General features: G+C 44.5%; 1 protein-coding gene across 2 annotated transcripts in view; it reads left to right on the forward strand.

Annotated features, from left to right (window-relative positions):
* Positions 1-21,417, forward strand: part of INSR (insulin receptor) — a 64,382-nt gene that overhangs the window by 32,855 nt on the left and 10,110 nt on the right. For both annotated transcript variants that reach the window (XM_075524504.1, XM_075524502.1), the window contains exons 3-14: positions 6,870-7,185; positions 8,763-8,908; positions 9,208-9,352; positions 9,599-9,813; positions 12,172-12,298; positions 12,932-13,182; positions 13,589-13,756; positions 14,462-14,663; positions 19,365-19,636; positions 19,848-19,990; positions 20,661-20,820; positions 21,165-21,264. In XM_075524504.1, the coding sequence (XP_075380619.1) occupies positions 6,870-7,185; positions 8,763-8,908; positions 9,208-9,352; positions 9,599-9,813; positions 12,172-12,298; positions 12,932-13,182; positions 13,589-13,756; positions 14,462-14,663; positions 19,365-19,636; positions 19,848-19,990; positions 20,661-20,820; positions 21,165-21,264 (2,245 nt within the window). The remainder of the gene's footprint in view (positions 1-6,869; positions 7,186-8,762; positions 8,909-9,207; positions 9,353-9,598; positions 9,814-12,171; positions 12,299-12,931; positions 13,183-13,588; positions 13,757-14,461; positions 14,664-19,364; positions 19,637-19,847; positions 19,991-20,660; positions 20,821-21,164; positions 21,265-21,417) is intronic.

Genomic DNA, 21,417 nt, shown 5'->3' on the forward strand with positions numbered 1-21,417 from the left:
TGGGAGGCGAAACAAGTTTTTTCTTATCCTTACTGATGGATGAGATAAGAGTTGTAATGTTGTCCTGAGAAATGTCAATGGGAAGAGTTTCCTTTATGTTTTAGTAACAGTGTGTTGTTTTTGGAAATCACTGTCTATGGGAAGGGAGGCACCTGCAGTTAATTTTATCTGTGTAAATACGGACCTCCTAACGTTCCCAACTCGTGGTTTAGTGGGGTCATGGCATTATGTACTATAATATCTCATTTTATAAATAACACTTTAATTTTAGTGCTGATTGTAAAACCTTGCATTTATTTGGCACTTGCTTCTTCCTGAGCTGGTGCTAAGAACTGAAATCCTGTGTGTGGATAACAGCATTTGAGCCGACGCGTTTTGGGAGGGTTGTTCCTTGGACGCCTTTGGCATTGGGGAAAAGGGAGGGATAAATGTTGTTAGAGCAGTTGAGCACCCTGAATAAGTGACACAAAGTTTGCTCGAACGTATTGTGATATTTCCTGAATTTCGCTTGATAACTACAGCCAGTGTCAGGCATCGCTGGCAGTCTTTCTGTAGAAGCATGGTAAACTCTTATCTTCTGTTGTGTTCTAGTTTCTCCACTTATTTTGTAGATTGGGGAGGATCTGGGAGAGGTGCTGCTGTTAGTCACCGAGGCGATCAAAAGTCCTTGTGCTCTTGACAGTCCAGTGGACCTCTATAACCGTGTTCTTCCCAGGCAGGCTGCTGCCATCGTAATGCCCCGGGAGCAGCTTGCCTGGTGCAGCCTAAGGACTGCCGCTGGTGGGTTTGGGGTTTAGGTTTCTGCCTCTCTGGTCTCGGTGACATGAAGAAATAATTGAAGGACGTAAGCCACAGTGCAGAGGGGTTGGCAGCACACTGGTTTTCTTGCAGTAGCTCTCTGTCAACCCACTCTGCTACGGAATTTTAGATTATACCTGGTCTCCACTGGACACAGTTTTGTTTAATTTTTCATAGCTCTTTTCGACCTTATGATACTCTAATGCACTCGGATTAGGTGTCATCTTGACGCATTCAGATCAAATAAATGCTCACAAGAAAATAGACGATCATGAGTAAAAAAAAAAAAATTAAAAATTGTTTTACAGATAAAAACTATGTTATAAAACTATGTTATAAAACTCTGCAACAGACGCTGCTTAACGACTTACTGAATTTGGAGTCTTCTCGACAGGAAGAGAATGAGTTAATCTTGAGGAAAAGTGGTCAACTACAAAACGCTACGGACATATAACATGATTTAATACATAATTTTATAGTGAGGTGAGATTCGTATGGATTTCAGTGGAAGCGATGCTGCTCGGCACTTGCAGAAATTCAGGAAACAAGCACAAACTCTGTAGTGCTAAATTAAGATCACATGCTTGCAACACACACTCAGAAGAGTTACTGCCATGGGCGATTAGTCCTTGGGTTTCCTCTTTTTTTCCTTGTCGGTGTTGTTTTTGTTTAGAACTGCAAGAGCCCATTTCTACGGAGGTCATTATCGCGACTATACAGTTAGGAAATTAAATTACAGTTCCCATTCAAGTACAGTTCCCCTCCCAGTAACTCAAGTATGATTGTGTGTGTGTGTGTGTGTGTGTGTGAGACTATTCATGGATAAATTTATACGACAGATATTGCAGCCATTTACAGTAAGAGAAAAAAACACAGGGAGATGCGGAGCTCTCCGATACTGTTTCTGTGGGACTCTGGCTTTGAATTATACGCGTGTGCATGTCATATAACATTACACTAACCTAAGCTCTGGCATTGAGCGATACATATCACGGCCAAAACAAGCCATTTTAAGCTGTGTCAATGCCGGGTTCGTACTGGCTTCCTCCTACGTTTTTCTCCTGGTTATAAATACGCTTTGCGAGTTGAACGCTCACCGTGAGAAAAACCCTGCGATAGCCGGTTAAGTTGCATTCGCCTCGCGAGTTTTGCGGCGGGGTGGGCAGAGAGCGGCGTGGACTCCCGTGCCAGCGGTGGGAGGCGAGGGCTTGTTTGGGGAGCCCCGTTTTGGGTGGCTGGCAAGGGGTTAAGGCGTGTTTGCCTTGTGCAGATAGCGGAGCGGTTGGATGCCTCCCTGTGCAGGCAGCAAATGCATTGGCTGAGGTTGAGGGCGGTTCTCCTGCTGCAGTTGCTTTCTGTCCTGGACTTCGTTGGATCTGGAGCCTCCTAATTGCCTTGTCTGTAATCAAAACACAGCTTGTGTAATTCATGAAAAAGGACCTGACGGTGCAAGGCGAGTTTGCTCCTTGCCGCTGGCTCGTCTGGTGGCCGAGAGGAGTGGCTTGCACGGGACACGGCTGGTGGCCCCGGCCGGCCGAGAGGACCCGTGGTGGCTTGGGCTGCCTCTGCTGACCCACGTTCACATGGACAGGGTTTGGTATTGCACGGTAGAAAGATCATGTCGATTCGTGACAAATCGGTCCCAAAACCATGTGGGAACATCTGTCCCTGTACAGTATGTATACAGCATCTTGACGTTCATACATGTGGTTTAGAATTTCTTCTTAATGAACTGCGTACCTCTTATCATACCCGAACCACCATCTGGTTAATACTCAGTTCAGCTCACCCAGGACATTGCTGTATAAACCCATCCAGTGGCAGAGGATCCCAAAGGAACAGCAAAACTTACCCTGAGTGATCTTTATCTTTTTTTTTCTCTTTTTTTGACAATTCACTGCTATTGTTTTGTTAGCAGAAAGCAAGAAGCAACACCTAACACAAATGTTTTTAAGCGTACTTCAAAACTCAGACAAACTGTGTTTATTAGCTGAACAGCTTAATGCTTAATTGACTTGCCTGTTAAATACGGATCTCCTGGTTACCTGCGTTGGCTCGGGAATGTGTTTACAGTATCAGTGTGTTTTGTTTCCACCCGAAGCACAGGGAAGTGGTGAAACGACGGGAGCGATCCACAGAGGTAGAAATTCCTTTGCGCTGACTCTGCTGCCTTTTGTCCCCCCCAGCTGGGCCTCAGCAGCATGAAGAAATGTCAGTTTGAATCTATAATCAGAAAGGTTTGTAAAATGCATTGTTTCCTAAGTCTTTGGAGCCACTCTAGCTAGCTAGTTAAATATTTATTCACCCCTGGAACAACAGGTTTGAACCTCTGTGTCGGCTCCATTTCTCCCCCATCCAGGGCAGATTAGTTAAGCGTTATGCTGTTTGTCATCTTTGGGACAGGGATTTTAAAAAGTCCCGTTCTTAAAGATCTGATGAAGAGGTTTCGTGGCTGTGATGAACGGCTTTGCTCTGGTGCTGGGGCTGAAGCCCTTTTTCCTGCAGCAGCTTTTACGGTACGGTGTGGTGGCTTCTGCCCCTACCCCAAAATAGCTGTCGCCTTGTCTCTAACTAGGATTTATGAAGTTCCCTTTTGACTTTCTCCTCTTCTGTGAGGAATGAAGAGAGCTGACATTTTTCCCTATGCTGAGAGGGAAGGCACCGCATTGTCCCAAAGTCCCGCAGGAGCAACCAGAGGCTGGGGCTGCGTAGAAGCACACCCTGTGCCTCCCCGGTCTGTACCGGGCCGTGCCACAGCTCCCAAAAGCGCGATCTCGTTGCGAAGAGGCGAATCTGCGTGGCCCAATGACAGTTATTGCAGTCTGCAAACCTCGATGACGGACGAAGGGGTAATGAGGTGCACTTGGTCAGCACAAACCTATTCAATGTTGTCCTGCAGTGAAAGCGTAACGTGACAGCAAAAAAAAAAAAAAAACCAAACAAAAAAACCCATCTGACCCATCCGGAGTCACGTAACCTGGATTCTGTGGTAGTAGTTATAAGAAGCAGTAGTGAAGATATGCTGGAGAGGTTTCTACGTGACTTTCAGGCGCTTTCTAGCGTGCATACTTTGATAATGCCAAGGTGACATCTCTTCAGGATCTTGTGTAATGAGGATTTGCAAAATAGTGATGGACAATTTCTGGTCTTGAGTGCTTAACGGAAAAAAGATGTTGCCTCGGCTGCTTTGCTTTCTTCAAGCTATCTTTTAGACATCAAAAGCTCGTAGAACAGGAAAAAGAGAAATGTTAAGAACAGTTTAAAAATAGTTTAATTGTATCTTCTAAAAACCTTTAGAGTTGAGAATTTAAACAGTTTGTGCCCTGTGAATATTTGCAGCTGCGTTCAAAATGTGTAAATAAGCATAGGACTTTGAAGATTAGTTTCCATAACAAATTAAAAAAAAATAATTGTGTGGCATAATGTTAAATAGGTGCCATGTGTCACTGGGTGTTTTGCATGAGGGCCAACTTTTCCAGATTACCCGTCTGCTCCACTGACTCCTTGAGAAACAAATGTTGTCTTTTGAATATCTTAAACTTTGTAGTTCTTAAGCATGAAGCAGACCCGGGAAAATACCCTTTTGCAGGAAGCACTGACGATGAACACTGTGACTTGCCCTGCCAGCACTCAGCCTCCAGCCCGCACAAATCGCTCCTGCCTGCGTTTGCCGTAGCAGTTTACCTCCCAGCTGGATGCTGACCCCGCTTCAGGGAGCGGTGTGCTGCAGCCAGCGCCGGTACTAGCGAGCGTAGAAATCCGTGCAAGACATCGGTGTGTCGGCGCTCACATGGGGAGATGTGTGAGAAATAGCCCAGACTTTTTCTCCCCCATAAACTTTGATATTTTAGACTGGAATTAGTAAGTTTGATAGCGTTTTGGACTACATTCTGGAATTTTCTGTCTTGTGTTTTTCTGTTGCCAATATTTATAATAAACTGCAGCCATGACATCTGTTGTTAGACTGTGCTCCATCTATGGCCTGGTAAAGAATGTACAACCATGCTTTTAAAACAAGCTTCTCATTTTATATTTAGTCTAATACAAGGTATCATCTGCAAGTTGCTTCTATTTGGCTGTTGCATTTCGATCGGTTACGATTTGCAACAGGTTCACAAAATAAGACTTATTGCTAGAAAAGGGCAGAAGGTTGGTCAGCCTATTGCTAGAAAAGGGCGGAAGGTTGGTCAGCCTATTGCTAGAAAAGGGCGGAAGGTTGGTCAGCATAAAAGAAAATGAATTTGAAATACACTCCTGTGTTTCTTGTTAATGGACGAATCTTGAGGGATGCACAGAGGAAATACCCGCAGTGAATGACTGACATGGAAGCAGTAAGATATTTGAGATTAAATTGACCTTGTGATAGAATTTCAACCTTATCCATTTAATATTTCTTCAAAGGATTTATCAGGCTGGAACAAACCAGACGTTGCTCATCTTTACTATCCCGTCTACTGCAGCTACTACTGCTTATTCCAAGAATGGCATTAACCACTGTAACTTACTTAATTCTGCAATCCTTTAACATGGGGCGGAGCGTGGCAGAGGGCAATTTTCTTCCTAACCACAGCTGGGGATTTGATCATCAAAACATCGGTAGCACCCTGTACTATGGATCCTACATGCTGCTCCTTTAGTTGAGTAGAACTAGATCGCCTTCCACTATTGGTCTGCTCACGCACATTAGCCAGAAATTAAGAAGAACATTGTAGCCCCTGAACATCGGTGTGTCTGGGACCTCCCCAAATAAAGCCCCTCCTGCTTCAGCACTGAATATTGGACAGAAAGCTTGGGAAGTTTTGATGGTGTTAATTCAGTGTGAAGTTACTTGGTCTGGCCAGCACAGATCACAGGAGGACTTATCTCTGTCTTCCTTCACCGAGGGCGCTTGGACAGGACATCAGAAGCCGTTCAGATGTGCCCTCAGACAAAACTCTCCTGTTTGGTGAGAAGAAGGTGATGTCTTGATCTGCGTCTTGGCAATTCACAGCTGTAGCCCAAAGGCTGTATGTCACCATGCGGATAAATCCAGGCCCATGTCCCCCGTCCCTCATCTAAAGTTCTTCCTCCTGCTGTTTAAATGGCTGCATCAAAGCCCTACTTGGCTTTGGTGCTTGCTCTTGTAGTGGTGATTTCAGCTTTATTATCATTTCTGACTGTTCTGTGGCGTGTTCTGGGTTAATTGGTTCGGCCTCGTTTGAGTCGTTAGGACTGAGTGTGAAGGTGCTGAGCGGCAGAGGAGCAGGACTGTCCTTCCCTTCAGAGCTTCCCTGGGTTTGCTCAGCCTCCCCTCCAGCTCCTTGCTCAGCGTTAGTCATGGTGTTTGCTCTGAGCTATGCTGCTGCTTGGTTTCTATTTCAAAGCCCAAACCGCTCATTAAAAGTATTGTGAGGCACTAAGTAATGGGTAATTAAAAAGTAAACCATGAAAACCTCAAGCAATAACGCTCGTGGGTGCCCTTCTTCTTGGACTCACTGGGAGAGTCACCAAAGAGCTTGTATGGAGTGCCAGGGCAGCAGGCTTCCTCCAGGGAGACCGGTGACAGGTTGATAGGCAGATTGGAAGCAAATCCTGATAAAGCTGAAGGGTTACGTAAAAGTGTTGTTGGACATGCATTATTTGCAGCGTTACTGTGGGAAACTTGGTTTCTTAAACTTAGAAACTAGAATCTCCTGGCTGAAACTGGCTATCCCAGGCTGGGAAGCTCTTGCTGTAGAGTCCCATCACTTCTGGGCTTCAGAAATAATGTTGGAGTCACCAAAGCACTCCTGGGAGCCTCGTAGTACTGGACCAAGAGAAGAGGAAAACTCAGTTTTCTCTTTTTGAAGATGAGCATTAATGAATTGTGAGGGTGAATGATAACACTCTTCAAAAACGTTACTAAAATTTGGATTTTACACTGAAAAGTGGAGAAGAGGCAAACGTCTGCGCTTCATGGATGCTTCTTTGACAAGGAAGTTGCCAAGCCAAGCAGGATGAAGTGTCGTTGCTCGTCAGCCTTTCACAGTCATACATCGTCGGGTTGTCCTGTGATAGATAACACAGTTGTCTTTTATCTTTTCTCTTCACAGTTTGTCCACCTGCCTGCAAGTCCCAAGGCTGCACATCGGATGGTCAGTGCTGTCACAGCGAATGTCTTGGGGACTGCACGGAGCCAAACGACCCTGAAAAATGCGTGGCTTGCCGCAACTTCTACCTTGAAGGCAAATGCGTGGACACCTGCCCACCGGGTTACTATCGCTTTGAGGGGTGGCGTTGTGTGACCTTCAGCTTCTGCCAGGAACTGCACAACAAATGCAAAAATGCCAGGGAGTCGGGGTGCCACGTTATCCACAATAACGAGTGTGTTCATGAATGCCCGTCAGGGTACATCATGAATTCCAGCAAGTAAGTACAAGTGTCTGCAGGTAAAGAAACCATCCTGTAGTTTTTGTACTGTGCTTTTCTCTCGCTTGGACAGAGGGTTTGTGTTCTGTGTCAAGACCGAGAAAAGCTTCCGGCGTTGGAGTGTCTGTGCAATTACCTGGTCTACTTTAATATGATTTGCAAACTAATACCTTGCTAATTCAAGCCATTAAAAGCAGACAGGTTTACCTACCATGTGCCAGTAGTTTATTCTTCCCTTGGCTTCCCTTGTTTCCTCTCAAGTTTGAAAAAAATGGGAAAGGGAGATTGAGAGAGAGGACAAGGAAGAGGAGCATCCTCAGGTTGGAAGGTCTTTCTGTAATCGAGCGGGACGAGGGAGATGGGCAATGGAGAGGCTTTAGGAGCCCTGCTTCCCTTCCCCTCCAAAGCAGACCTCAGACTATTCTGCTTAATAGCCTTGCTATTAATAGCCTTGCTATTAAGCAGAATAGGGAAAAGTTGTGTCTAATGAAAAGAGCATGGCATATTTTGAGTGGATCATTCTCAGAATATCTGTCCCTCGTCCCTGTAATTACTTTCATTGAGCAGGTTCAAGCTGTGCCAGACATAAATGGACAATGTAACAAACAAGTGTAGCGTGAATCAAAGCAGGGAACAGCCATTCTGTCTATTCCCAGGGTTTTTCAACAAAGGAATTAAATAATTTATGTTGCTGAGCTGTTTATCACTGAAAACTTTGTTGTTTGTCCCACAATAACATTATATGTTGTGATGAGCCAGGTTTCCTATGAATATTGGTAGCTTTGTGCTCGCCTGTATTTGCTCCTGCCGTAATAATTTCAGGGAATTCACTCTAACAGGACTTTTTATTCCATTTCCTGTTTTGCCTTTCAAAAGAAGGAACTAGCAGCCCCCAAAGTAGATATGCTGCTTGTGTAACAGCAGCCATCGCCTCTCTCCTGCGCTCGTTCCAGGCTGCTGTCAGTAGGACCTCACAACACTACTCCGTGCTTTTCCTAGAGCATTTGTTTCTCTGAACTAGTTGGGAACACATTCTTGCGGTGTTACGACCAGGGCAAGCAATCATCTTGCTGCCATTTAAGAAGTATTTCCCCGGAGCACAAAGCGCATGTTTCTTGCCTTTTTTTAAAGCAACTTTATGTACAGTCCTTAATCAGAGGATTCCCAGATGAACGGCCAGCTCTCCGCTCATCAGTTACATGTTTGGTTAATGATCTTGGGATGGAGACTGGGCCTGGGCTTCTTGATCTTGAAACCCCTGGTATGTATAGCACTGAGCAGCATCCTGGTGGATGGGCTGTTCAAAGTAGTCAAAATCACTTAATTCCGGTTTCTGTTATGTGGGAAGGGACAGAGCAATTAGCATTCAAAATGTGGAAATGACAATTTAAAGAATTATCAGCAGTTATTTGGAGTTTCTAAGAGTCATGTGCTGCGCCCTGCAAGTGAATCCCATGACATATTGTCGGGACACTGTCACTTTGACTTGATTACTCTGCTTTTGAGAATTGCTGGGGATGCCCCAGATGACATTGTGCAAAAGCATCACGTCTACATTCCTGACTCTTGTTTTTCAGCTTGCACTGTACACCCTGCGCAGGGCCCTGTCCAAAGGTTTGCGACTATGGGAAAGAGAAGACGATCGATTCGGTGACATCGGCACAGGAGCTCCGTGGCTGCACGGTTGTTAATGGAAGCTTAGTTATAAATATCCGCGGAGGAAGTAAGTTCTGCATGAGTAAGGGGGTAGGGAGCACTGCAAGTCAGACCAGTGAATACGACACCATCCATGAGCTGGGGCATTTCTCTTTTGCTTTGACCACTCCGAATCTTAGCGTGATTCAGAAAAATAACCGCAAAGCAAAGGCTCTTGGGGTGTTCATTTAGGGTTTTTTGCTAACTGATTTTTGTAAGGTCTTACGAATTAATGTAAAGCAGTTCTATTTAATATGTTTGGGCTCTGATATCAGTGTTTTTCTCTGTGATATCAGAAAACTAAACCCACTGTTTTCCTCTCCGTAGATAACATAGCAGCTGAGCTAGAAGCGAATCTTGGCTTGATAGAAGAAATCTCAGGTTACCTAAAAATTCGCCGGTCTTATGCCTTGGTTTCTCTTTCTTTTTTCCGTAAACTACATCTGATTAGAGGAGAAACACTAGAAGCTGGGTGAGTTCTTTCAAGAGATACTTTATTTTAATGCTTTGAAGTGTAAGGAGTGCCAGTGCTATCAGGGTGATTTGTATTGGTAAACAATTCCAAAGTTATTTTTAAACATTCCTCTGCCCATGGCTTGTGGCCTACCAGGGAAGATAGTTTGCATTCATTTTTCTTTGGTCTCTGGATTAGTGCATGAGGAAGAAAGAGTTTTCAGTGGATCCCCTCCCAATCCACATTTTCCTTCTCTGCTTTCAGGAATTATTCATTTTATGCCTTGGACAACCAGAATCTTCGCCAACTCTGGGACTGGAGTAAACACAACCTCACTATTGCACGAGGCAAACTCTTCTTCCATTATAATCCCAAACTGTGTTTGTCGGAAATCCACAAGATGGAGGAGATCTCCGGGACTAAGGGGCGTCAGGAAAGGAACGACATAGCCCTGAAGACGAACGGTGACCAAGCCTCATGTAAGAAAGTCTCAGAAGGCAGCGAGGCTTGCATCATTTTCCTTTCCCTCTGCCTTGCTAACCTCATACTCTTCTCTCAGCCTAGCCTATGATGTTTTTCCAGGGACTGTCCTTGTCCTTTTGGTAAAGCACCAGACATGTGACTTGCCGCTTGCTTGTGCACCGCAGCGACACTGTCAATATGCCATGAGTAAAAGTACTTGTGGGTTCTACATGTGGCCAGGAGCCTACCTTGCCAACTTTGGTCTTCAGAAGTTTGTTCTTTGCGTGCTCAGCTGGGAGTTTTTCAGGGTTGAGTGTATTGTTGTGTCTTTTTGAAGAGCTTAGCGCAACATAACCTCAGTCCAGGCTGGGACTTTGTGTTACTGCTGAGTACCTGATTAATAGTCAAAATTTTCTTTTCCCATGTCGTGAGGCAACAGTACGCACACAGAAAAAACACATAGTAGAGAAACAGGATTTCCACCCATCTCTAGAGCCGTGTGCGGGAGTTGCTATGACAACAGTCAGAGCAATTTTTGCAACAATTTTTGTTATGCTTCTCAGAGGTTTTTAAGCTAACAGCTTTCTTCAAGAACAACGATAAGACGATGCCTGTGTCAGCGTGACTAAGGAGCAAACACAGAGCGTTGCTTTATGCTCTAACCAAAGTCGTGCTGCTGCAGATGTAGTTTTGCAGACACTTTGGCAGCAGTACTGCCATAAGCACATCTCTTCTGCACCCCAGCCCTGCTATTTGTTCCCATTCTATGCCACACACAATCCCCTTTCCCTGTTTGTGCCCGTAAAACTCTTACAGGGCTGCGTGGTGAACTTACAGGGCTGCATTGTAGAAGTAATCTGGGGTAAAAAATAGCAAGCTTTGTTGTTCTTAGCTTGTGTCATCTCTCTGCTCTGATTTATTGCCTAGCCCCACAAAGTTTCACATGCACACAGGAACAGGAGCACGCACAGGTTGGCACAGGAGATGCTTAAGCAGGTATTGCCACCAAAACCCCCAGCATTAATTAAACTATGATTTCAGTTCCTTGCATTTCAGTCCCTTGCTCTTTTCACAGCTTGCAATGCAGCTTAGATCATCCCGTGGCCGCACTGTTTCTCTGCATTTGGTGACAGCTCTGCTTAAACAGCCCCTTCCCTGATTCTGCCCTCGTCGTTATACTGCTGTAGCTATTTGTGAACAGACTCAAAAGTGAAGATCTTTCAGCTGAATCAGTTTCCTGATCTGGTTTGCCACGTATCAACACGTGCAGCCATGCCAGCACGGTGGGGAGAGGGGAACATAATGATTGCCTGCGTAAAAACTGGCAGTACCAGTGAAAAAACCGACGTAGAGCCGCACCCTCAGGGATATCACAGCTCTAGCCTGGGCAGAGTGAAGGAGGTACAAGGAATTAGCTGCCTGTAAACATCATCTCCTCCCATGAGACACCAGCAAGCTCTTCCCACATTTGGGGAGGAAACTCGATTTGGGGTTCAAACCCAGCTCTGTCGTGGTTGTGTGCAGCTCCCGGGCCGGCTGGTCATTTTGTTTAAAGGCAGCTGGAGGAGATGGTCGCATTTCTCTTTGCCAGCTTTATCTCCACTCTGCTGAGCTGTTCTCTGTGCCACCCACCCACCTCAAATCACAGGTTGCCAGTGTGTTTGGCTTTTTGTTTGTTTTTACATTTCAAGTCTAGTTTTCACGTTGGCAGCATCCTGTTTACCAAAAGAAAAAAAAAAAAAGAAGGAAAAAAAAAAGCCCTTGTTTGTTCTGGATGTGGTGCCAGTGAAATGAATGTTCTTCCTCACTTGTGCAGCTACTGCAGGAATGGCAAATCCAGGCAGAGCTACAGAGTTTGTCCTTCTGGGGCTGCTTGAACACGCCGTATCGTAACGCGTCCCTTGAGCCTCAGAACTCCACCCTCCTGCAACTGCTTGTTGTCCTTCCCTCCTGTTTGCAAAGGGACCGTGCTACTCCCGGGCAAGGCTGGGAATTCACACGCTTCGAAGGCAGAGGCTACAAAAGCTGTGCAAACCATGTTATTGGGTTCAGCTGTATAGATCATCATGAATTTTAAAATATGTTGCCTTTAGATTTCCCACTTATTAGAATTTAGTTCAACTTTTCTACAGGGTCATTTTCTTAAAATCATAGAAAAATTTAAGCTGGCAGGAACCTGAGGAGGTCATCTGTTCCAACCCCCGGCTTAAGGCAGGAATAGCGTCGATGTAAGATAAGGTTTTAATGAGCAGCTCTTCTCAACGCCAATGTTCTCATATTTATCTGTGGAGAAAATAAACGTCTAAGATAATTAAAAATAGAAACCTTTATTTTTTAGCATTGACAAAATTGTTGTTGCTTCTCTTTCGTTACAGGTGAAAATGAATTGCTGAAATTTTCTTCCATTAGAACATCTCATGACAAGATCCTGTTGAAGTGGGAGCCGTACTGGCCTCCCGATTTCCGTGATCTCCTGGGATTTATGCTTTTTTACAAAGAAGCGTAAGTGATCCACTGTTAGATTACAAAATAATAGCCACGCTGGGCTTCCACAAATGGCAGTTGGCATTGAAGAGTAGATATTAAACCTGCTGCAGGCATAGCTATTTAGTCTCTGTGATTGTCTGGCTCCCACACTTAAGTTTCCAATGTTAGCCTTATATAAAAGCATTCCTTAAGGTCCCTGACTTACCTGAGTTGTATACAGTCAAAATTCCTCATTTAAGAGCAATCGAAACATTAGGTGTTCCAACTGTTCTAGAAATACATACTCTAACCGTGGAGTTTATCATCTCCCCGCTATCTCCATGGGATGTTGAGGTTTTTATTCCCTTCGAGGTGGAAAACATTCTTTTAGAATCAAGGTTACCGAGCTGATTTTCATAAAGCTGAAAATAATTAGGCTGCATTTAGTTGTTGGGATCATCTGTGGTACAGTACCTGATCTCTGATGCTGTCGGGAGGCTGGGTTGCAAAGCTCCTTATGCTTCCTTTTTTAGAATCCATACAATGAGATAGTTACGCTTTCTCCAAAGGGTAAAGGATTATAACTTTCAGTGATGTCTTTAGAAATGTTGTTTTTAAAAGCTTGAATTAGGATTCTGTTAATTTGAGGCTTGGCTTTTTTTTCTGAAGTCCATACCAAAATGTGACGGAGTTTGATGGCCAAGACGCTTGTGGGTCAAATAGCTGGACAGTTGTGGATGTGGACCCACCCCCACGGTCAAATGAGCCCAAAGCCCAGGCCCAGCCAGGTTGGCTTCTGAGGGGCTTGAAGCCATGGACACAGTATGCTGTGTTTGTTAAAACTCTGGTCACCTTCTCAGATGAACGAAGAACATACGGTGCAAAGAGTGAAATCATCTACGTCCAGACCAACGCTACGGGTCAGTATCACTAAATTAATGTTGCCCTGCAAGTGAAAAAGAAAAACAGACCTAAATAGTCCCCTACTGGTAGTCACGATAGTCCTCTATCCATGAAAGTTTCCACTGCCATTGCTGCACTACTTTGGGTGGAAGGTGTTCCTAAACAAATGGAAGAATGTACGTTTCCCTGCGTGGAGAGACGGTGCCAACGTGCACTTCTTCCATCAGGCTTGTGCGGCCGCGTGTAAGAGCTTGTGTGCACGCTGGTGTATCCTGCTGCAGGGTTGCTGGGGGTCAGTGGCCCCACTATGGGGAGCACTGTTTATTCCCATGGAAATGGAAACTTGCCTGTGCTTGTCCCTTGTCCTGTCAAGCTCTCGCAGAGCAGCAGAAGTGACCTCTGTCTCTTTTCCCACCCACGCAGTTCCGTCAGTCCCATTAGATCCAATATCTGTTTCCAACTCTTCATCCCAAATCATTCTGAAGTGGAAGCCACCCTCGGAGCCCAACGGAAACATCACGCACTACCTGGTGTTCTGGCAGCAGCAGGCGGAAGATAGTGAGCTTTATGAACTTGATTACTGCTTAAAAGGTGAGGGTGTGGTTCTCTCTCTGTGCCTTTCTTTCAAGCTTTCTCAGAATTGTCTGGAGACTTTTCACACACTTTGGAGGTGCTCTGGGTGCCTAATTTTGCTGTTTTCAAGACTGTTGTTCAAGAAACAGGCTGAGATGCAGCTGTGTTCTTCCACTGTTCAGTTACATTATACAATAGGTGCTACTGCCAAGTTATGTGCAAAAGCTCTCCAAAAACATTTTTTACAAAGTAATCAGCTATTTTTTCCTTTGGGGATCTCCCTTCTGCACTTGTTTTAAACTGAATAACAAGTTTAATAACAGCTATGGAGATAGGAAGGGAAAATATCTGTGCTTCTGGAGATCAGTGGCCAAGTTAATTTTTGAAGGCATCCTGTGCCTCTTTTGGAATTCTTTCAGGATACAGAGTTTCCCTGAGGACTCCCAGAATCTTACCTGCTGCCCTGTGATACCTAAACTGAGATGAACTGGGGTAGAGCTCTGTTTGACTACAGCAGCATCTGAGCTCCACTTCAAAAAGAGCAGAGTTTTGAATCAAAGGCCTGTCATTAGAGAGGGAAAGCTGCCCAGCCCTGGATATGAAAGCTCAGGATGCCCAGACGTGCTATGAATCTTGCGTACACTGGTTTGGGGTCTTTGTAGGATCAAACATCTGCTTCTGCCATGTCAAGCGTGAGTGATACTAAAATGGTTTTGTCCACAGGATTAAAACTGCCCTCAAGGACGTGGTCTCCTCCTTTTGAATCCGAAGACCCTCAGAAGTATAATCAAAGTGAAAACGAGGATGTCAGTGGAGAATGCTGTTCCTGTCCTAAAACAGACTCTCAAATACAAAAGGAGCTGGAAGAGTCTGCTTTCCGCAAGACATTTGAGAACTATCTTCACAATGAGGTTTTTGTCCCCAGGTACAAATATCAAACAATGTTGCCCAGGTGGTGTAGGGTAGGGAAATGTAAGTGATTACTGAACAAAAGTCTTGGGCTGGACGTGGCCGTATTTCCAGTTTCTCTGGGCTTCCATGAGACCGTCTAGTCCAGCTGAATATGCGTGTCGGAGACTGGTGAGAGCTGAGCACCTACAACTGATGTTATTACACATTTGGAAGATCCTGCTCTTATTTCCTGTCTCTGAATTCTCCTCAGCTTGAGAATGAAGTGAGAATCCTTAACAAATAGCTAAATGCCTGCAGCTCATTTAAACTTGTATGATGCCAAAAATAGCTATGTTTTTCTGTCCTAAAATGTTGTGGTCTAGCTTTTCATCCAGTTGAAAAGAAAGGAAAAGAAAAAGGGAAGTTTACCATGCCACAGCCTTGTCCTTTAGCACGGTATTTGCGGTCTTCCTTGCACTTAGTCTGGGAAATACCTCCAATACCATGAGGAATGCAACTGCTGTGGGTGGTGAATGTCCTGTTTTGAATGGCACACACAGTGTCACATTAAGTGGTATTGAATGTCTTCACACTTCATAGGCAACTTACAGAGGAAGCACTGGGAATCAGGTTAGAGTCTGTAATGATTTACCCTCTTCACTGTCATGTATTTTGTGCTCTAAATTTATTCTCTGCTTACCGCCCTTAGCTAACAAACATTTATTTGCAGCTGCTCGACAAAAGCTACATTACTGCACTGAACGTTTTTTATTACTGAGTGCATTACTAGACTGTGTCTCTTCCCTGCGAGCTTGCAGTTCTCACAAGGAAGCTTGTGCAGAGCCTCTCCTTTTGCTGTTTCTTTGCTCTTAGCGCCGATCAGAAGGACAAGTTTCAGTGTGCAAAATGATGCCGGGACACAACATAGTCAAAAGCAGAGGAGAACCAAGCCACGTACAAAAGCCAAACTCCTCTTGATGTAGGCAGACAATTCTGACAACCTGATTTCTTTTTTTTTCTTTTTTTTTTCCTTTTTTTTTTTTTTTTTTCAATTTTATTGTGCAGCCAGCCCGGGATGCTTCTCAGGCCAGTTTCTGGGGTATGTATTTTAAGAAGAAACCAATCACCAGGATGTGCCACCTTGTCAGCCTGCTAAGGAAGAAATCTCCACTTCCCCTAGGCTAACTAATCCTTTTCATACAAGCCCTTTTTGCTGTTACAAGTCAGCAGTAAAGATACCTTCCTGCTGACATGCATCCTGCTTGTCTTTTCTGACAGGCTCCAGGCTGTGGCAACAGAAATCAGAACTAGTTTTCCTCTGAATACTGTGCCTATTGCCTGCTCGTAGGGCAGCCTGTCTAGAGCCTGGCAACTGAACATGAAGTGTGGTTTACTTCAGGTGCTTTTTATGGGGCTCCTGATGGTTTATTGACCTCTCTCCAGGCACTGTGTGGACTCCCCTTGAGATTAGAAGCCTTCTGCCATTCACGGGGAGGAATCTCACAGATGAGAATATGAGGGAATATGAGATGGCAGGGGTGCAGAAGACAGAGCAGTTGAGAAATTACTCCCCTGACGTCTTGTCTCCTTTTCCATGTACCATTTTTCTCCTCCTGTCCTGTTCCCAGCTATCTGATCCCTGTGCAGTATCCAGTCCGTACGAGGCTCTGCCGCAGATCTGCCACGGTCCATGGTCATGCCTTGGTCCAGGCCTGATCTCACCTGACTTGCTGAGAACCCCTCTGGAAATCATAGAAGCTGGCCCTTCCCCGTGTGCATGGTTGATTACTCTAGGAGATACTGTCACAAGTCTTGTGGGTTAATTTGCTCTGGCACTGGCAAGGCAAACTAGAAGTTTCCAAACGCTTCTTGCCATACCCACTTTCCCAGTCAGAGCTAACGGGTATCTTTACACCACGTGCTTTGTAACCTCCCTTTGTAGCTGAACAAAGTGGCCATCAGAAGCTGATGCTTTGTTTCTTCTTTCCTGTGTTATTTGCTCTTATATTGGAACGAGATTTGCAGAGATTGGAGCAAACGGGTGATTGCACACTGGAACAGGTTGCCCAGGGAGGTTGTGGAGTCTCCGTCCTTGGAGATATTCAGCATCTGACTGGACGTGGGCCTGAGCAACCTGCTCGAGCTGCCCCTGCTTTGAGCAGGGGGTCAGGTTAGACAATCTCCAGAGGTGCCTTCCAACCTCAACCACTCCAGGATTCTGCAGAAAGCATGGAAAGATTTCAAAAGTACTAAAAGTCCTGAGAGGCAGAGGGGAACTAAATGGCTGCTATTCAGGGGATAATTTCATGTATACTCTCCACCATCACTACTGCAGAAAAAGCAGTCTCGCTCTTCTCTCTGTCTATCCTCTCTCTCTTTCTGTCACACACACTTGTGCCATTAGAAGTACTGGTGGGTTACAGAGCGAACAAGATCTGGGAAATGACTCGCATTAAAAGAAACTTTCTTTTTTTCTTGGTTGCCCAGTTCAATCCAATTAATTGTACAGACAAATACAGAAATGCTTTTGCCAGCGCAGGGGGGAGGACAGGCCAGCTGTTCCTCTGCTAGTTTCAGGTGCGTGGAAAAACTTGGCTTAAGCTAGCGAAAGCATTTTTAAAATCCCCCAGCACAGGCCATGTGGCGTGTGATGAGTTGTCACTTCCATCCTTCCAACCGAGAGCCTTCACGCACGGCGATAGTCTCTGACGGTAGGAGGAGAAGGAACCTGAATCTGAGTATTTCGCAGGGAAGGTCATGGGAGCCACTGAAATGGCCATAATGAAAATTGCACTGCAACAACTATGGGAAGACATCAGATGTTTGAAAATCCAGAGAATTTGCCAGGAAAATTGCTGCAAATCTACGATAATAAATGTGTGAAGACCGGGGTTTACAGCTTCAAAAGTTTTTCTTGCTTTCTGTTACTTGAGAAGGGAGAAATTATTCTTGCGTTTTACTCTGTGTTGCATCAGTGGTCAAATTACTGTTTTACTTGTGAAAAACAAAATTCTCTTAAACATGAGAAGAAGCTGAATCCACACTTTGTAAACGGCGGCACATAGCTTTGCTTTTAAGTCCAAACAAGGTTCTGGTTGACCGTAAAGAATCCTTGCAAAGGAGGGAGGTGGCATGACCCAGATCTGGGTCTCTGAACTCTGCCCCATTGTTAGGGGACACTGTTCAGAACAATGCACAGGCTGAGATAACAGCAGCTCCAAAATGAGTTAATTAGTAATTAGAGAAAGAGAAAACTAAAAACTGGAATGGGCTCTGCTGACCCTGCCATTTGGCTTCCCATTTTTTCATCAGGTGGATGAATACGTTGACGTTGTTGTGTACAACCCAATGTTTAGTTTGAGGAAATCTTAAAATCTGCTTTCCGGGTGGTTGCGTTTGCTGTTGGAGGAGAAATAACGCCAGGGAATGGAGCTGGGGCTTGCAGACAAAGACCCGATCTGTGCAGTCCTCCGTTGTAGCTGCAGTTGGCCAATCATTTGCCTGGTAGTCAGAGGGTGGCAGTGGAAAGTTCACTTCAACAGCAAAGATTTGCTTCAACAGCTTGTTACATTTTTAGAGACTGGAGATGCCTCAAGTGTGGGTTCAGTTCAGGTCACTCTTTGTACCCTTTAATAGCTGCACACACATGCACACGCAAAAAAAGATCATCATCCCCTTAGAATACATGGTCCGGTTTTCAAATGGCATCAATTCCTTTTGTGTAACTAAATACTATTACTGATTCACCACGTTGGTTAGTTCCCAACCTGGAATTCCTCGTGGCAAACGTGTGGCAGGACGTAAAGTGTTAGAACGAGGAGTTTTGTTTTGGTACTTGTTCCTTTTTTTCCCCAAGAACATGAGATTTGTGAATGGTTCTCAATTCTGTTGAATTTATTCTGTTTATTTACTGACAAAATCTGACATTAAGGTTGGCTAGTAGCACTCACTTGCAAACAGGGGAGTTAACAGGATCGCACTGCTGGTTCTGTTTTTACAACTGCAAAAAATTGTTTGTCAGGCTGAAGTGCGACAATTTGGGAGGCAATATTTGGTTAACAAAACCGCACAACTAATATGTGATCTGAATCTGTGAGTTTTAAATGCATCTGTTGAAAAGAACGTAACGGATTTGGTCTCTCAGGAAAGGGTTAAAATTATCTATCTATCTAGATTCAGCCGTAGGGTTCGGAGTGGCAGATGTATTCCAATGAGCTGTGAAACTGGTCTTAGGATTTCTAAATGCAAGTTTATGACACTTGGAATATGTGGAACATGTAAGGTCATCAGAGTTGGGGGCTGTGATATGACCTCATTTGCTAGAATGTGTAGGAGATGAACTCCGAAGCATTGCAGCACTGTACAAGGCATCCGTGAGGCAACCTAGTAAAGTTGTGGTCATCTGAGAGGATCTAGAAGAACTTGAGTTCTCAAGCAAATACTTTAGACTTGGGTTTGTTTTGTTTTGTTTTCCCCCCTGTATGAAGTTGTGCAGGGAAAGAGTCTCAGGGATATAAAATTTTAAAAAGCTATATGCATTACAGGGGGTGAGACAGATTGCTGGTTAAAAAAAAAAAAAAAAAAGTCCTGAATTTCTTTGTTGAATTGTAAATATGAGGCTTGAATTTGAGTTTTCAGTGGCACTTCGAGCCCCCCCATTTTAACTCTTCCTTCTCAGATGAACGTGTTTACGTTGAATATAACAAATAACACTGTAACCTGTATTATTTAATAGGCCATCAAGAAAACGAAGAGACCTTGGCTCCGTGGCAAACGCCACTGTGGTGATACCCACCATCGCATCCTCCCCAAACAATTCTGCAGCAGCGTCTGAGAATGCAGAGGAACAGAAACCTTTTGAAAAAGTTAAGTCTAAGGAGTCTTTGGTTATCTCAGGCCTGCGGCATTTCACCGGGTATCGCATTGAGCTCCACGCCTGTAACCACGATGCTCAGGAATCCCGATGCAGTGTTGCAGCTTATGTCAGTGCCAGGACCATGCCAGAAGGTAATTATCTTCCTGAGCTTTGCTTTGGGTTGATGGCCGTTTTCGAAATACTGCTTTTCCTGTGGGAGCCAGCTGCAGTACAGAAACGTCATGTAGGACTGGTGCTCTCTGTCTGTCCTGATAACAAAGGATGATAGATGAAGTACTGGCAGTTTTGAATTTTGCAAAAGACGTGAAATAAAACTATAATTAATCCTGACCTTGGTTCTAGCTAAGGCTGATGACATCGTCGGTCCAGTTACCCATGAACTGGTTGAGAAAAATACTGTGCATTTGAAGTGGCAGGAGCCAAAGGAGCCAAATGGTCTTATTGTGCTGTATGAAGTGAATTATGGACGTCTCGGGGAGACAGAGGTGAGAATTTCTGCTTGTCCCTTAACACAGCACGTTTGGAGAAGTTAGCTCCGCCTGGGAGTCCAGGACAGTTTAGTCTTTAATAGTCCTCGTGCATATGGTGTTCTCTCCTGTCTGGTTTCCTTGTGCACGAACCGATGTGACAGAAAACTTCACTAATAAATCTGTGTCCTCTGGAAGGCTGTCTGCGGCGACGCTGAGAAATACAAATCTGCCTCTATGGCGCCTGTTTGCCAAATAAGCATACCTAATTTGCCAAGTTTCTGCATGGAGTTTTTTAAGGAATTTTATTTTGCAGAAGGACAGAAAACATACATCTAAATTTAAGTTGCTTAGAGAAATTAAGAAAGCGTTGAGCAGCCAGAGAGCTTGTGGGCAGCCCCACGTGCGGAATGCCAGTGCCGTGTGGGTAGGAGGGCTTGCCAGCCCAGGTCAGATTTCAGGGCTGAGGTCTAGTACAGCAAATGGCATATGTAATCTGACCTGCTAAACTGTAAAATGCAAATCCGGGACAAACCACGATATTGGAAAAGACCTGAGCATGTGAAAGCCCTATTTGTGTACATTTGCCAGACAAGGCGGCGAGGTAGAAATCCTAGTCTGCTGTTACAGAGCTGTGGGTTGTTGCAGAGGCAGCGTAGTGCAGCCTTCCTCTTCCCTCCTCCCGCAGGAAGCACACTACTGCGTTTCCCGTAAGCATTTTGCCAGCGAGCAGGGCTGTAAACTCCGTGGACTGCAGCCTGGAAACTACAGTGTCCGTATACGAGCTACATCACTGGCTGGAAATGGCTCATGGACGGAACCTACCTATTTTTATGTGGCTGATTATTGTGAGTTCATTTTTTTAAAAAATATTTAATTCCTGATAGAAACCCAGGTTATTGTTGGAAGAAGGGGGTTTAGCAAGCAGCGCACAGGGAACTGTAGGGGGGCGTAAAATATTTACCAATACATCTACTTTCCGAAACTGAAATTACTTAGAAATGTGTGACTTTTCTTCATGTTGCTGGTGAACAGCAGTTGGAGTTCTCATTCTGACCAGCCCCGCGTTCTGTATCTGAAATAGCCTCTAGTTTCATATTTGTTCCAATTTATTCAAGGGGGAGATTTTATTGAGGAAAAGACTTGCATTTTGGACCCGTATAATACCTCCAACTCTCTCTTTCTCTCTTAGTGAATGCTCAGCCTAATATTGCTGTTATAATTGTTCCAATTATTTTTGCCATAATAATTGCTGGAATTATTGGAGCTGCTTACGTGCTTGTGAAAAAGAGGTGAGTGCAATTTTATGTTGTTTCCACCAGAACAAGCAAAAACTTACATCCAAAGATTTTGTTTATTTGTTGGAAGTAACTCTGTGTTTATTTTCTAATTTAGATAATGATTGCAGCATTAATTTAGTTTAGGAATTATTTTGTGCCTTTGGA

This window comes from Mycteria americana, chromosome 24 (genome assembly GCF_035582795.1).
Source record: "Mycteria americana isolate JAX WOST 10 ecotype Jacksonville Zoo and Gardens chromosome 24, USCA_MyAme_1.0, whole genome shotgun sequence".
In the NCBI taxonomy this organism is placed as follows: domain Eukaryota; kingdom Metazoa; phylum Chordata; class Aves; order Ciconiiformes; family Ciconiidae; genus Mycteria; species Mycteria americana.